Here is a 14,654-nt window from a genome sequence, read left to right as displayed (position 1 = left end):
AAGGATGTTTATATTTATCTCATGCTTTAAAACAAAGTATTCAGAGTGAATAAAAAGCGAAACTAACAAAATGAGAGTGTCACTGGAGAGAGATTAGTGTAGAAATGAGCTGAACCCATTTCTCCGTCATGGCTGCTCATGGGACCACCAGTTTCACCAAAAGGAGGTTAAAATACCGGCAACTGCTCTGCGCATGTGCGCTGCCAACGGCTTAGTGGAGAGCAGTCTGGTTCTCGCGCAGCTTGCCGAGGCAACGGTCGGGGTTATAGCAACCGAAAAGCTCATCATCATCAGACACAACGGGACGACTGAGAGAGGGGACGCTGTCGCACTTCAGTAAGTAATTTTAACTCAACTTAACTTAAAATTTGCGCGTCTACATTTTAAATCAGTTTATTTAACGGCTTGTTTAATTTATGCCTCGGATAAATACTTCTGTCGTCCCGTCGGTGACAGTTATTCTGTCATGTGCGTATGTGCATTATCCAAAAGGCCTTCAGAGGGGGGTAACGTACGTAAACGTCAGGCTGGAGAAAGTCCCGTTTTCAGTTACACTCCGGGGTGTTTATAAGTGCGCTGTTATCACTGAGCGTTTATAAAATCAGGTGAAAAGTCTTGAAATACAGCAGATAGCTACCAGCTAACAGCTTAAGCAGTGTAACTAGTTAGCTGTGTGGCTAGCAGCAGTGCAGCTTACAGCACAGTCACACACAGCGGCAGCAGCGACCGTCGGTAACATCAAACATCCCGGATCACCCCTGACAACAGATGGTCGTAATGCCCAGTCACGATACTGGTTTATGTGGGTCGTTTTATACTGGTTAGACCTTGAAACCTTTACTCTCTCGTATCCGTTTATTCTTTAATTTGATGTCTGGAAATACTGCAAAACTTTCCTCAGTTTACCACCTGTCTGTTTATAAGTTAAAGGTTTGAATTTATGTGACTGTACTGATACTGTTTTGCTTATTTATAAGTATATATTATATTATTTGTTTTATTATCGAAGGAACAGTTTGCACTTCTCTGGCATGGTACGTTATATATTTTCTCAGGTATTTTTTTGTGTCTTTTTCAGAACAATAATTTGTTAGATTTAATATGTCCTTAAATTACCTTTTGCTCTTTATTGACATCTGAAAAAGTAGTGTATGATAATAGTAATAGTTAACTTTTGCTGCTTTGCTAAAGTGCTCATGATGGATAGGCCGGGTCTTTGTAATATAGCAATAAGTAAGATCTTTTACCTGCTTTTTGTAACATAACAATATGTAAGGTCTTTTACCTGCTTTTTGTAACATAACAATATGTAAGGTCTTTTTCCTGCTTTTTGTAACATAACAATATGTAAGGTATTTTGCCTGCTTTTTGTAACATAACAATAAGTAAGGTATTTTACCTGCTTTTTGTAACATAACAATATGTAAGGTCTTTTTCCTGCTTTTTGTAACATAACAATGAGTAAGGTCTTTTTCCTGCTTTTTGTAACATAACAATGAGTAAGGTCTTTTTCCTGCTTTTTGTAACATAACAATAAGTAAGGTCTTTTTCCTGCTTTTTGTAACATAACAATGAGTAAGGTCTTTTGCCTGCTTTTTGTAACATAACAATAAGTAAGGTCTTTTTCCTGCTTTTTGTAACATAACAATAAATAAGGTATTTTTCCTGCTTTTTGTAACATAACAATAAGTAAGGTCTTCTTCCTGCTTTTTGTAACATAACAATAAATAAGGTATTTTACCTGCTTTTTGTAACATAACAATGAGTAAGGTCTTTTTACCTGCTCTTTTGTAATGTTAAAAGACAAAGAGTAAGGTATTTTACCTGCTTTTTGTAAAGTGTCTCGAGATAACACTTGTTATGAGTTGACGCTATACAAATAAAAATTGATTGATTGATTGATTGATTGATTGAGTAAAAATAATAGTAGCACCATGCAAAACAAATACAGCACAAAAGATCAAGCCAAGACCCACTACTTAAATTGAATGTATTATAACAATAAAAACATAAAAGATTAGATATGAAACTGAAAGGTGTCAGTCATTCACCTGCTCGGTGACTCAACAGCTACTGGACTGCTGTATTGCAGCCATACAGTGTGTGCAATGGTCACAAGGTTCAATGTTCAGCTTTACTGTCGGATTGTTGAAATAACACATGCAGGTCGACTACTCAGACTAGAGCTGAAACCAGTGTAACCAGTGTCATTTTTGCTTTTGGAATGATTAACTACGACCCTCATGGCATGTACAAATCCCTAAATGTTTTAACGCAGCGAACAAACATTGTATAAACCACTGACCATTTTTTGTTTCCTCGCTGCCACGTTTTGTTCCTTACTTAAACTTGTTCATAATAAGATTAAGAATCAGTTTAATTGGCTAAGTGTGATTAGAAATAAAATGACTTTGACTTTGTTTTATTTTTTTATGGCTCTCAATGAAGTCACAAAGAAATAATACATAACAACAAATGAAGGCGTTGTATGAAAATGAGCTATGACCAGCCGCATAAATAAATGACCTCTAAACAAGTCCTGAGTTTAAAACTGAAAAAAAAAAATACAAATATTTGAAACAGAATAAATGCTAAATAAGTGCTGAACAGATGCACATGAAGAAAATGATTAGGCTTGGTACATCAATACATCTCTTAATATTAACAGCCTGCAAGATTTGTAATGACATTGAATGATATTTACATCTTACAGAGAAACAGAGCAAAATAACAGAATTTGTCCCTGATGTGAGGCAAACAGGCAAAGGAATGTTTAAATTAAATGTTGTGGTCATCTTTACCATTGAGTGTTTAATCAATATTTAAACCCTATTTATGCATTCATATTCTTATTGGGCTATTGTCCTAAAAAGTGTAGGACTTTAAGGATCCATGCATTTTTGCTACCAATGGACTATTTGTACTAATGTGTGGTTATTGAAGGACTCAATCTATCGAAAAGAGCAACATTAAACCAGTAGCTACTTTCGACAATACCAAATCAGAAGCATTTCCTGATGGTCAGTGTGTAACCTAGAGCTGCTGGAATGTGGCAAAAATCCTAATCACGATTATTTTTGATTGATCATGATTATTAAACATGATTACTTGTTGATTTTACAACATCTGCATCACATGCATTTATCGAACTTAAACACTCAACACTTTCAATTCGGAACACTTTAAACAACAAGCAATACATGAAAATAAACATAGGTTAAATTTATACAAATATTACTGTGTAATAATAATGAATAAATTAAAATAACTATATTTTTGAGGTGATGGTGATGTATTCTTGAGGCCAAAATACAACGCAAAACACTTTGAAACATTCAACACACATAACAAAACCCATGTACAAAACCAGCACAACATTGCTGCACAGTAATCGTTTAATCTCGATTATCTCGTTTTCATGATTGTGGGGAACCAAAATAGTAATTGAAATTTAAACTCAATTAATTGTCCAGCCCTAGTATAACCTCTGTGAAGCCCTGAAAACAGGAAGTGACTGTTCAGCACCACATCCTGACCTGTGTGATGTTTATTTTAGAGGCAGTTAGTTAAAAAAATGCTTTTGTGTTTTCCTCATTTTAAGCTTTCAGAGTGATGAATCAAAGCTGTGCAGGTTTATATGCCTGCTGTATTTCCCTGCTGGTGATCTCAGCTGCCTTTGTTAACTGTGATTGGTAACAGCATGTTTCACATTGGCTAAACGGATTACCTGAGGGACAGATTTAGCAACTAAGTGAGTGATAACTGAAAACAGGTACAGAGGAAGTCACATTTGAAGGGTATATACAGAATATAAAGATTGTAGCAGCTCTGGTGTATTCTTACTCTCACTGTAGGCGGTCAAGCTGAAACAATTAATGGATTTGTTTTGTCACCTTGTTGAATAGGAGTCAACTTTTCAGATAAAAGGTTAATAAATCAAAAGATTCTGATTACAACTTCTTTAATGTGATTATTTTTGTTTTCATTTACTCCTCTGTGAGAGTGAATTCCTCTCGTTAATTGACATATTTCAGGGCCTTAGAAATCACCTTTGTAATTAATCATCAGATTAATCTACAATGAAAACAGTTTTTAGTTTGAGCCCTACAGTGCAGTATGGATTTTAGCTCAACTAATTCATTCTGGTTTCTGTCTCCAGGTCTTTCTTAAAGGTGGTCCACCACAGCCTGATTTGAACAGTTCACACCAAACACACACCCAGAGCAGGTGAGTCTTTTTTAAATGTTTTTATTTTTGCCTGTCCATGAAGCACTCCATCAAACATATCTAATATAAGAGCCTGGTTTGACAGAATGCCTTATTCAGAATCAGAAGAATCAGAATCAGCTTTATTGGCCATGTCTGCTTACACACACACACTAAATTTGTCTTCAATGAACAGAGCTCACAATGTACAAAAACTATACATTAAATAGAAACATAATATAAGCTAAAAGACTAATATATATAAGGCTAACTAAGATAATAGTGCAGTGGTGAGTAGTGCAAAAAGGGCTGAGATGAGCATGATAATAGATCAGATGGTGGTAATATATATGAGGTAGAGTTTTTAGAGTATTTACAGTAGGAGTATTTACATAACCATTGAACATTTAAACCTGAGACAGCAGTGTGAGTGAGCATGGACTCTGGACTTTGTACATTTGCTTAAAAGTTGTAGAATAAATGTTTATAATACTTTTTAAAAGAATAAATACTATGCATGGTTGAGTCATGAATAAACATTTCAGGGATACATTGAAGCCAATAAGATTAAGAAACAAAGATTAGCTCAGAGAAATATAAATTGGCAGTATTTAAAAGTTTACAAATCCTCAGTGTGGCAGAAGATTAACTGATTTACGAGATGTAGAATGTTAATGTGATGCTCATCATAATTTTGTTAAACAAACTGTATTTCCGTCTTCAAAAAAAGATTTATTGGAGTCACAGTTTTAATTTCTTAATATAATTATTTTCCTGTCACATTTTACAGATTTCTCCCATAACTTTGTTGCTGTTTTATCTTCAGGGGAAAAAAATATTGAGATGTGTCATATGATCACCACAACTTCAACACGATGCAGAAAGGAGTTACAAACTTTGTTTTCTGATGTTGTCAGCTCTTCTCTTCCCATTTCAGCCTGATATAAAATTATTTTACTGACAAATTCTTAACTGTAACATATAAGATTCAAGGCTACAATACAATTTGACGATGAAGACCTTGTGGGGACAAAATACAAGACGTGATACTGTATGATGATAGCTTTGTGTATAGTACCTTTCAAGAAAAAGGTCGACATGGTGCTTTGCACACGATGAGAAAACAATAGCAGTAAAATAAAATAGATACGCAGATAAAATTAAAACTAACATCTCCAAACCTAACATGAACAGAAAATTGAAAAAATAGAAAGTGGAGATATTGCAAACAAGAAAGGTGCAAGTACAAAAAAAAACTTCTGTGATTCCAAACTCCAGAGCAGGAGTGCATAGCAAGTAATTCACACAAAAGCCTCTTTATAAAAGGGTGATATTTGAAGGGATTTAAAAGATCAAACTGATTGGCCAGCCTGAATTCCTCAGGCAGCTCGTTCCAAAGTACAGGAGACTTAATAGAAAAAGCACAGTCACATTAAGACTTGAGGCTGGGCTGTGAAACAAACAAAAGGGTTAAATAGTCAGCAACAAACAGCAGCTCTGTACTTGAATTTTCTGTGCCAAGAAAGTAGTCACTTTGTTCCAAATCAGACACCTTTATCTGAAAATGATAAATGAAGAAATATAAAAAAGAAAGACCTGATTTTTTTTTCTTTTACATATCAGATATTCTTTCATTGATCAATCAATGTATATATACCGGTACATCTACAAATTCTTGTTAATGTATCACAAGGTGTATTTTTCAGTTGTTTCTATTGCTTTTATATAAAGCTTTAAATTATAGTTAAATTTAACCATGCATTCATCATACATGCACCAAATATAATTTTAACTCTAGGAAAAGACTATTCATTCACAACATCAATTACTGTATTATATAATGTATGTGGGCTTTGTGTGTGTTTTTGTGTGTTCAGGAGGATGGCGGTGAATGTTTACTCCACCTCTATGACTATAGAGAACCTGAGTCGTCATGACATGTTAGCGTGGGTCAATGACTCTCTACATCTCAACTTTACAAAAATCGAGCAGCTCGGTTCAGGTAAACACTTTTTTAAAAATCAAATGCCTGTAAATATAAGTTAAAATGTACTTTCAGTCATAAAACTAAATGTGTGTGTGGTGGTGTATGTACTTTTTTCCCTCCTAGGCTCAGCTTACTGTCAGTTCATGGACATGCTGTTTCCTGGCTGCATACTGATGAAGAAAGTCAAGTTCAATGCCAAATTGGAACATGAATATATTCAAAATTTCAAAGTCTTACAGGCTTCATTCAAGAGAATGAATGTGGACAAGGTAAGAACACACACACACACACACACACACACACAGACAGACTCATTCTGACAGATTGAGTCAAACAAATGGTCGCCCTGGGTTCAGCTTCCACTGTCTGCCTGTTATCGTTTTTCTAAATCCCCTTGATATGGAAAGTGAAGCAAAGATTTGTTCTATAAAAATATTTGAGAACATGATCGTAACAGGAGCTCTCTTGGACATTTTAAATCGCATCAGGTCGCGTGCAGTGTGTGATGGTGAGGGCTACACTCGTGGTAATGATTGACAGCATGTGAATGCACCCTTTTTCGATGAAAAAAATAGGTATCAAAAGTCCGTCTTATGCACCGGATTTTATGGTGATTTTTTATTTTTTTCACAAATTTAGATTTTCTATCTACCATTACAATGACCCTGCGATATTGAGTTTGTCCTATCCTCATTGCAATAATTATTCATGATCCCGGTATAAGCACTTCGTTTGGACCCATATGTAGACGGTTACTTAGACCTTTAAGCACTTCTTATCTTCCTTTCCTCCTCCTCTCTCTCTCTTTTTTTCTCCCTGTCCGTCTCTCTTAGATCATCCCTGTGGAGCGGCTCGTGAAGGGTAAGTTCCAGGATAACTTTGAGTTCCTTCAGTGGTTTAAGAAGTTTTTTGACGCCAACTATGACGGGAAAGAGTATGACCCGCTAATGATGCGACAGGGCCAGGAGGGGACGCCGCCGCCGCCTCCGACCAACCAAGGTACAGTACACACACACACATAGGCATGTGTGACACATCAGCTGTGTGCGAATTTGAATGATTTCATTCCATTACATTCGACACTTCATGCATCCGCATCCTCACCTTCTAACCCAGGTGATCCCATTCACCACAAACTTAAAAGGCCCATTCGTTCAGGTAACATCCCGCATCGAGTGTGTGTGTGTGTGTGTGTGTGTGTGTGTGCCTATCAGTGCTTGATAATGTTTTACCTTCATCCAAACTGACATTTAATCGGTTTGTTGATTTTCACTTGTCTGTTCTGAGTTGTATAAGGTTGTCTGTCTCTTTAGTAATTAGGTACAAAAATGTATAACTCACAACATGAAGTCTCCTGTCCATCTTTGCAAAAGCAGTTTCACTCTTCTAAATCAATCAACCAATAACTCAATCATTTAATCAATTTGTATTTGTCTCAATGTGACTTGCCGCTGGTCGCAGCACGAACATGCGCCATCCAGGCATGATCTGGATGTCATTACAGGGAATCTGTATAATTTGTAACTCAAGACACTTTTACAAAAAGAGCAGGTCCAGACTGTACTTTAGTTATATTACTTACAGAGACCCAGCATTAGTCCAGCATGAGCAAAGGACCTTGCTATATTGCAGTGGCAAGGAAAAACGTTCTTTTAACAGCCATATGCATGTTAAACAGCCATTTGCTGCGACCGTGTTGGGCTAAGGAAGAGAGAGCGGGATAGAAATAGAGCTCAGTATGCCAGGTCCCCCAGCAGTCTGGGCCAGAAGTTCCACATAGTCCTTGCCCACATGTTTCATCAGTGCAGCACACTATGGAGCACCACTATGATCGCTCCCTCTCTAGCTTGTGTTTCCACAGCATGCACTGCGGTCCGTCTCAGGAGCGTGCCAACAGATCCAGTCCGCTCTGCTCCTTTCCAAATATACACGAGTCTGTTTTTGACGGCGCACTATGCTACAAGCTGAACAGAGTAGATCACTCACACAGGTTGTTATCAAGGAAGCTCATTTAAGGCTCTATATTGTTGGACAATAACTGTGTGTGTGCACAGTCATTTTCAAAGGTTCTCGTTTAAAACAGTTCCTTTATAACTCTGTTGACAGGCAACACAACAATCTTAAACTCTAAAATTTACACTTTTTCCAGCATTGATGGGCAGTCTATCTTTTCATTAAATGGCCAGAAAACCTGCAAAGACACAAGACTTGTTCCATTGGTTAATTAAATAACAGTAGACAGTATTACAGGCGTAATGGGGGACGAAGACGAAGCGCTGGGGAGCGCAGCGCTGTGTGTGTGTGCATGTCTGACTGTGTGTTTATGTGGAGCTCCTGCTGTGCCGTGCTTCCACAATGCTGAAACGCAACGTAAACTCACAGACTGGGACACCAATACTACACCATCCAGGAATCAATATGAAAGTACAAAGACGGGATGATGGCTAATTTTGGCACTTTTGCGAAAAAAGCAGTCTGAAAAACGTGTGATAACTTTGACGATTGTCCCGATTAAGATGCTATTAATGGTAGGATTTTGCAACACAATAAAAAAGAATAATGATGTGACGATTGTACTTCATGATAGAAATGCTGTTTTGACACAGATTTGACTGAGGTCAAAAGTAGAGCTTCGGCCATTGGACTGTTGCATTCGGCAATATTTTGATTTTGATACTGCTTTGATTAATTTATATATTTAAGTACTTTTGTTCACTCTGTCTGAGCTAACACCCAAATATGATATATGATGGTTATGAAATAAAAGTTTTGTAAACATCATCAACGATATTAACCCCAGTAAAGCATAAGCTCTTTCAAGATAGTGTGGACAGCTGAATTACTTAAAATGGAACGAATCTGTTTCACAATCTGTTAACAACTGATGGAAAAATGACAACCAAATCAACTAAAAACACTAAACTAAAAACACATCCATCCAAACCAGGGTAGATAGATAAACTTCTGTGTGTGTGTTTCTGTCTTTCAGGCCCTATGAGAACATCTCCCACAGCACCGAAGACTGTTCCCCCCCCTCAGAGGCAGATCAACACAGCACCAACTCGCAGGAGTGCTCCCATGTCCCGCAATGGAGGAGACGCTGAGCTCGTAGAGCTGAACCAGCAGGTAACACTGACTCACCTGTTCACTCATTTATAAAAAAAAACACTCTGTGGTTACCTACCTTTAAAGCCCACCACAGTGAGCTGCATGTCTCACATTGAATCTCCTGTTGGATGGTGCCCTTTAGTATTCATGAATGTAGGCCTCTGTTGTTTAAAAGTTTCCAAAATTACTCTGTGACACTTTCAGAGTCATTTTTGGCTACAGAAACATCACCATGAGAATACCAAACAGGTCCCAGATGACCTACACTGGAACCTCTCATAGTAAAATAAAAGGAAGGTCACTGTGCCCTGACACAGTGTGCTGACATTTTTGGACTGACTCAACTATTTTTACATTTGTACAGTCTGTTGATCATTTAAGAGGTTCTTTATGAATTAAAATGAGTAGTTAATGAACATGTAAGAATGATAGGCTCTTAAAGTCATACTTGATATGGATTCAACACAGAGGAAATGTACCCTTATCAAGACTCCACACAAATCAATAGATTTCTGATTTGTTAGGAACAGTTAGTGAGCAGTTCCATTATTTGATTTAGTCTAAATACTGTACACCAATGGACGCTTGTTTCATAGGTATCCATACTATATTGTCTTATATTTCATATGTAGGTGTATTGATGGTCTTTATCATTATTTGTGCTCCTAGCTGCTGGATCTGAAGCTGACTGTAGAGGGACTGGAGAAGGAGAGAGACTTCTACTTTGGAAAGCTGAGAGATATTGAGCTCATCTGCCAGGAACATAATGACGAAAACCATGCATCCCTCGCGAAAATAATGGACACACTGTACGCTACAGAGGTAATTACAGTCAAGTCACACAGAGCACCGGCACCCACTACGTTTATTTATGTTTACCCCTCACACATTACAGAATGATTTAGCCAGATATTTCAGACCACAGTTGAAACAGAAACAACTCCATTGTTCTTGAAAATCAAAAGAAATGAATCGACCCACTAATCCAGTAAGTGTGTTTATTTGCTTATTTGTTAGGATCCCCATTAGCTGTACCCAAGAGCCCAGCTACTCTTCCTGGGGTCCAGTGTGGGGCAGGTATAAAACAGTTCTAAGTCAAGAACAACTGGACTTGCTTTTAATTTCTTATCTCTTCAAAGGACTTCATCAGTCCACATTCAGATATTCCTTTATGAGTAATTTGGCCCTTGTTGTTGATGTTCAATTTGTGATCATATACCCTCTTTGTTTTGGTTTCTGTGGGCTTTTCCCCTTTATCCATCACAGCATGTTGCAGTGTTTGTAAATGCAGTATGTTTAAGCTGTTTGATGATCACTACATTAAAGGGTCAGGGGCTGTCTTTAGAAATCTCACTGATAAAAGCTTACATCCACAAACATTCCTTATTTGTCCTTAGTTTGAAAGAGACAATGTTTCTACTTAGCTGTTTAAGTTATTTTAAATAAATGTAAATATTCCACTAATCAGTCCTATTAAAACAATGCAGTATTTGAGCACATCCACAAGCGAGTTGATATCTTTGTCTTTCATAATGATGTTGTGATGGGAAAATATCATACACACTTTAAACAGCTCAGAATTATGGGTCTCAGAGACGCTGTAAGTGGTTGCCGATTAGGACATGGGTGAAGGTCAATTTTACTACAACTAGACAAAGAAGGTTGCATGTTAGAGAAGGAGAACTTACAGGTGTGAGTGTAAATTTGTGACTATGTAATAAAGACAGGTTATAATTGGGGATATCCAAATAAAAATCGCTAAAAAAAACAAAAAACATTTATTCACAATGCATGTGGAAGAGAAGTGAGCTTATAAACATAAAGGCTGTAGTTCAAGGCGCCTAGGCACTAACTGCTTACATTTTGGCATTTCACCCCAGGATGATGTAACATGATAATGTCATGTGTCTCTAATAATTATGTACACAAGCAATATCAAGGTCAGGAGGAGTTGTAGCTGTGTAGCTGCAGCCTCACCCACACAGAAGTCCTTAAAAAAAAAGAAAGTGAGTACTTGTGATGCAACACACTGACCTCTGCGTTCTTCTGCAGGAGGGATTTGCACCACCAGATGATGAAGAAATTGACGAAGCAGCACAGGGAGACCACGGAGAGTTTTAGTTTTCCTTCTTCTTCTAATCACCTCCATCAACCCACCCACCTCTCACCTTTTAAACTACCTGATGATTACTGTCATAACCCCTTGCTTTTTCCCTGTTTTTTTTTTTTACAATCTTCCCTTACTCCTACCTACTCGTCTGCGTTTCCATACCAACAACGACTTTGTTGCACAGCCTAGCTTCCCAAACTCTTACAAGCTAAAGACACTAAACCCAAACCAGTCTGGACAGCCTTAGCTCAGCCGCCTGACTTGGCTTGACTCGACTTAACTCTAGTCTGTCACCAGAGGGGGCGGATGTACCGCAGGGCTAGTCTAACTTACTACTGTGTGAACTGTTTAAGCTTAAGGAATGAAATTAAAGGAATCCAGCACTTACAGCCTGGAGCTAACAGAGATATCAATCCGTCTGTTTTTTGAATAGAGGGTCACTTTCTCTCATTACGCACTTTCTTTGGTGACCACACAAAAATGCACACAGGATTTATGCAGAGTTTATATATGAAATAACACAATGTTTTCCACACAATGTGATCAGTTTTTTATTTATTTTGGCTGTAATTATAAATTGTTCAAGCCCCATAGTAGAGAGGCCTGCACATATATATTTTGACAATCTACTTATGATGACAAATGTGAACAATAATTTACCCCCACAAACATATCGCAAAATGTTGAATTGCTCATATGCTTAAAGATGTCATCATTCCTGGGTGAAAATTTAAAAAAGAAATATATTCCTACTTGTCGAGTTGTCCCAGAGGAGAGGGTTTGCTCATGAAACTGTTAACAGCTTGTTTATGAGTGGGCGTGATGTATTTATGTTTTTATTTATTTACCTTTTGTAATTGTCTCTAGTTTCTGAAAACTAAATATGTTTTGAATTTGATGAAATTGAAGGTCTTGCACTAAATGTAGCATAAACTAATGGACTGAATGATCCAACATGCCAACATGCAGTGACTGGCTGCAGCCAGAAAAAGATACAGGAAGATGCTATTTTTCATATTTTGTAGACTCGTTTTAAAGAAGTTTGTTTTATTATTTGCATTGAATTCCTCAATGGCCAAGTCAGACAGGGTCAGTGTAGAAGTAATTTATAAGAAAAGTGTCAGGCTATGAATTCTATGAATGAACAAATAAAAAAGACAACAGCAGACACTACTTACTAAACACTAATGTTTGACTGTTTTAATTGAATTAAAAGTTGTAGCTGCTATCATTATTTTTCTGTTGCTATTTAATTGAGTTTGTTTAAAATTGATAACCCCACAGAGGTTGCAGGTGAACCTCGGCTGTGATTTATTGTGACTGACAGGTAAAGTTGTTGTCAGACCAGCCCATGAGAACAAAGCAACGAACCCTCTCTCACCATCTGTTGCCATGGCAGCCACATGATTAACATGCATCATTTGGAGTTTCTGCTGCAGTGAAATAAAGCTTTGAGGGTAAAGAAAAACATTATCCTTGTGTGTGTTGTCATTGTGTGTGTTGCTCTATTGCTCATTTGTATGATCTTATCCCTACTCCTGATTGAAAACCGGACCACAAACCTGGCTAAACTGATGCAGAGCCAGGTGATGGAGCCATCACGTTATAGAGAAACATTTCCTTCTTATACATTATATAGGAGACTTAAACTAAAAACACAATAGACTAACAAAAAGGAACGTATTGAATTGTCCTTTGCTGTGTTCAGTAGTTAAACATTCACTGATGGGATGGAGGAGGTCTTGAGAGGGTTCCAGCAGGTATGGGCCAAACACTTAGTGACTTATTAGAGCGATGTTAAGTGCACAAATTGAGAGACACTGAAGCCAAAACTCACTGTCTGTTCTAGAGGCAGCAGGCCAATCGTTTAACTGGACATGGTATTTGTCAGCGATGGAGCCTGTTACAGAATGCTAAGAAAAATGTGATTACGCATTTTGAGTGCTGGGATGAATTTAGGTTCAAATGTCAAAAACCTTTCTTTTTTTGTTGCACCATAATTCAAAAAAGCTTTCACACACATCCACACACTTAATTTGATTACAGCTAAAGTGTTTAAGTCTTCCCATATACCAGCATGGATATATATTGATAACACTGGTGAACTTCTCAGCTTGTTAAGGATTATTTGATCAGTAAATTAAATTGTTTGAAGAACTGGCAGATTAAGCTCAAATGTTCACACTTTAATTGGCAATCTTTTGCAGAATTACTGTTTCCTATGTTGATCTCAGAAATTGTGTTGTCAACTTCCTTATTAGCCGACAAATACTATGGCTTTAGATGTGAGTGTTTTTTAGTTTGTGCTTTTGTTAAAAAATGTTAAATATCATTTTATTTTTCTGTATACAATATGTTTTTATTTATTTATATTTGACCAACATTTAAGAGACTTTTGAAACATTTAATTTCAGATTTAGAGCCACAGAATTTGATGGTTTTTTGTATAATTTTTTCTAACTGAACTCTGAATATAGTTCAATTCAGAAAGCTTTATTGGCATGAATGAGACTATATAGTCAAAGCCATAGGTCAAAGCATTTAACTCAATAATTATATTAATTAATAGTAACCTAATAATCAACAATTCCACAGAAACAACTATTTGTAATAAGGTTTGTCAGTTCAAATGGAGCACCAAATCTTTTAGCCAGTTTGGCTAATCCATATATTTGTCCCCGGTGGGCAATTCAATTATGTATACTCTTTTTGTAATACTGCTATCCTGCACAGCTCTGTTACTTTAATTTTTGTAATTATTTTATTGTACTTAAATGTGTGTTCTATTTTCACTTTGGCAAGATAAACATATCTTTCCAATTACAATAAATTGAACTGTAAATAAAACAATCAACTGTAGAAGTGATGTGGCAGTGACAGCTGTCTTGTCTTTTCCAGATTTCCTACATATTATTATTTGCCTGAATCCACATTATATAGATAAGCTTCACTGTAACAACACCCTGAATATGCATTTAACAATAAAAACTAAAACGAAAGTTGATTTTTTAAATATTCAGGGTTACTTAAAGGTAAAGTATTTATCTGAAATCACAGACTTGTATGAACTTGCCCAGTTTATTTTATTTTATTTATTTATTTATTTGTTAGGGACAGTGCATATTAATGAACAGCAGTAACAATTACAGCTGTAAAAATGGCAGATTATAGCAGAAGTGTTAGTTTCCATCTGTTGTCCCTAGGCAGGTAACAGAGAAAGACAAATTACAAATAAAATACAAA

At 36.7% G+C, this 14,654-nt stretch overlaps 1 protein-coding gene and 1 long non-coding RNA gene across 4 annotated transcripts in view; one reads left to right on the top strand and one right to left on the bottom strand.

Moving 5' to 3' along the window:
* The first annotated feature begins 205 nt into the window (after window positions 1-205).
* Window positions 206-12,884, top strand: LOC132984752 (microtubule-associated protein RP/EB family member 3-like). Of its 3 annotated transcripts, XM_061051692.1 has the most exons (10): window positions 206-336; window positions 4,160-4,227; window positions 6,084-6,208; window positions 6,317-6,462; window positions 7,027-7,192; window positions 7,310-7,351; window positions 9,183-9,319; window positions 9,971-10,123; window positions 10,319-10,374; window positions 11,351-11,442. In XM_061051692.1, the coding sequence occupies exons 3-9, from the start codon at window positions 6,088-6,090 to the stop codon at window positions 10,328-10,330; spliced, it is 777 nt and encodes a 258-aa protein (XP_060907675.1). In that variant the 5' UTR covers window positions 206-336; window positions 4,160-4,227; window positions 6,084-6,087; the 3' UTR covers window positions 10,331-10,374; window positions 11,351-11,442. The 3 variants fall into 3 exon arrangements, with proteins under 3 accessions (XP_060907675.1, XP_060907673.1, XP_060907674.1); XM_061051690.1 differs by lacking the exon at window positions 10,319-10,374 and having other exon boundaries at window positions 207-336; window positions 11,354-12,884; XM_061051691.1 differs by lacking the exons at window positions 7,310-7,351; window positions 10,319-10,374 and having other exon boundaries at window positions 207-336; window positions 11,354-12,884.
* Window positions 1,192-14,654, bottom strand: part of LOC132984754 (uncharacterized) — a 296,934-nt gene continuing 283,471 nt past the window's right edge. Inside the window, exon 3 of the long non-coding RNA XR_009675006.1 lies at window positions 1,192-1,285. This is a non-coding gene — a long non-coding RNA (uncharacterized LOC132984754). The remainder of the gene's footprint in view (window positions 1,286-14,654) is intronic.

The sequence above is a fragment of the Labrus mixtus genome, chromosome 12 (genome assembly GCF_963584025.1).
Source record: "Labrus mixtus chromosome 12, fLabMix1.1, whole genome shotgun sequence".
Classification (NCBI taxonomy): domain Eukaryota; kingdom Metazoa; phylum Chordata; class Actinopteri; order Labriformes; family Labridae; genus Labrus; species Labrus mixtus.
This window is presented reverse-complemented; position numbering and strand designations above follow the sequence as displayed.

Excerpts from the sequence above, each read along its gene's own strand:
- LOC132984752 (XM_061051690.1), top strand. The coding sequence starts at position 6,088 with ATGGCGGTGAATGTTTACTCCACCTCTATGACTATAGAGAACCTGAGT. Across the intron at positions 7,193-7,309 it reads GCCGCCTCCGACCAACCAAG|GTGATCCCATTCACCACAAA; the intron begins GTACAGTACACA and ends CTTCTAACCCAG. Across the intron at positions 9,320-9,970 it reads TCGTAGAGCTGAACCAGCAG|CTGCTGGATCTGAAGCTGAC; the intron begins GTAACACTGACT and ends TTGTGCTCCTAG.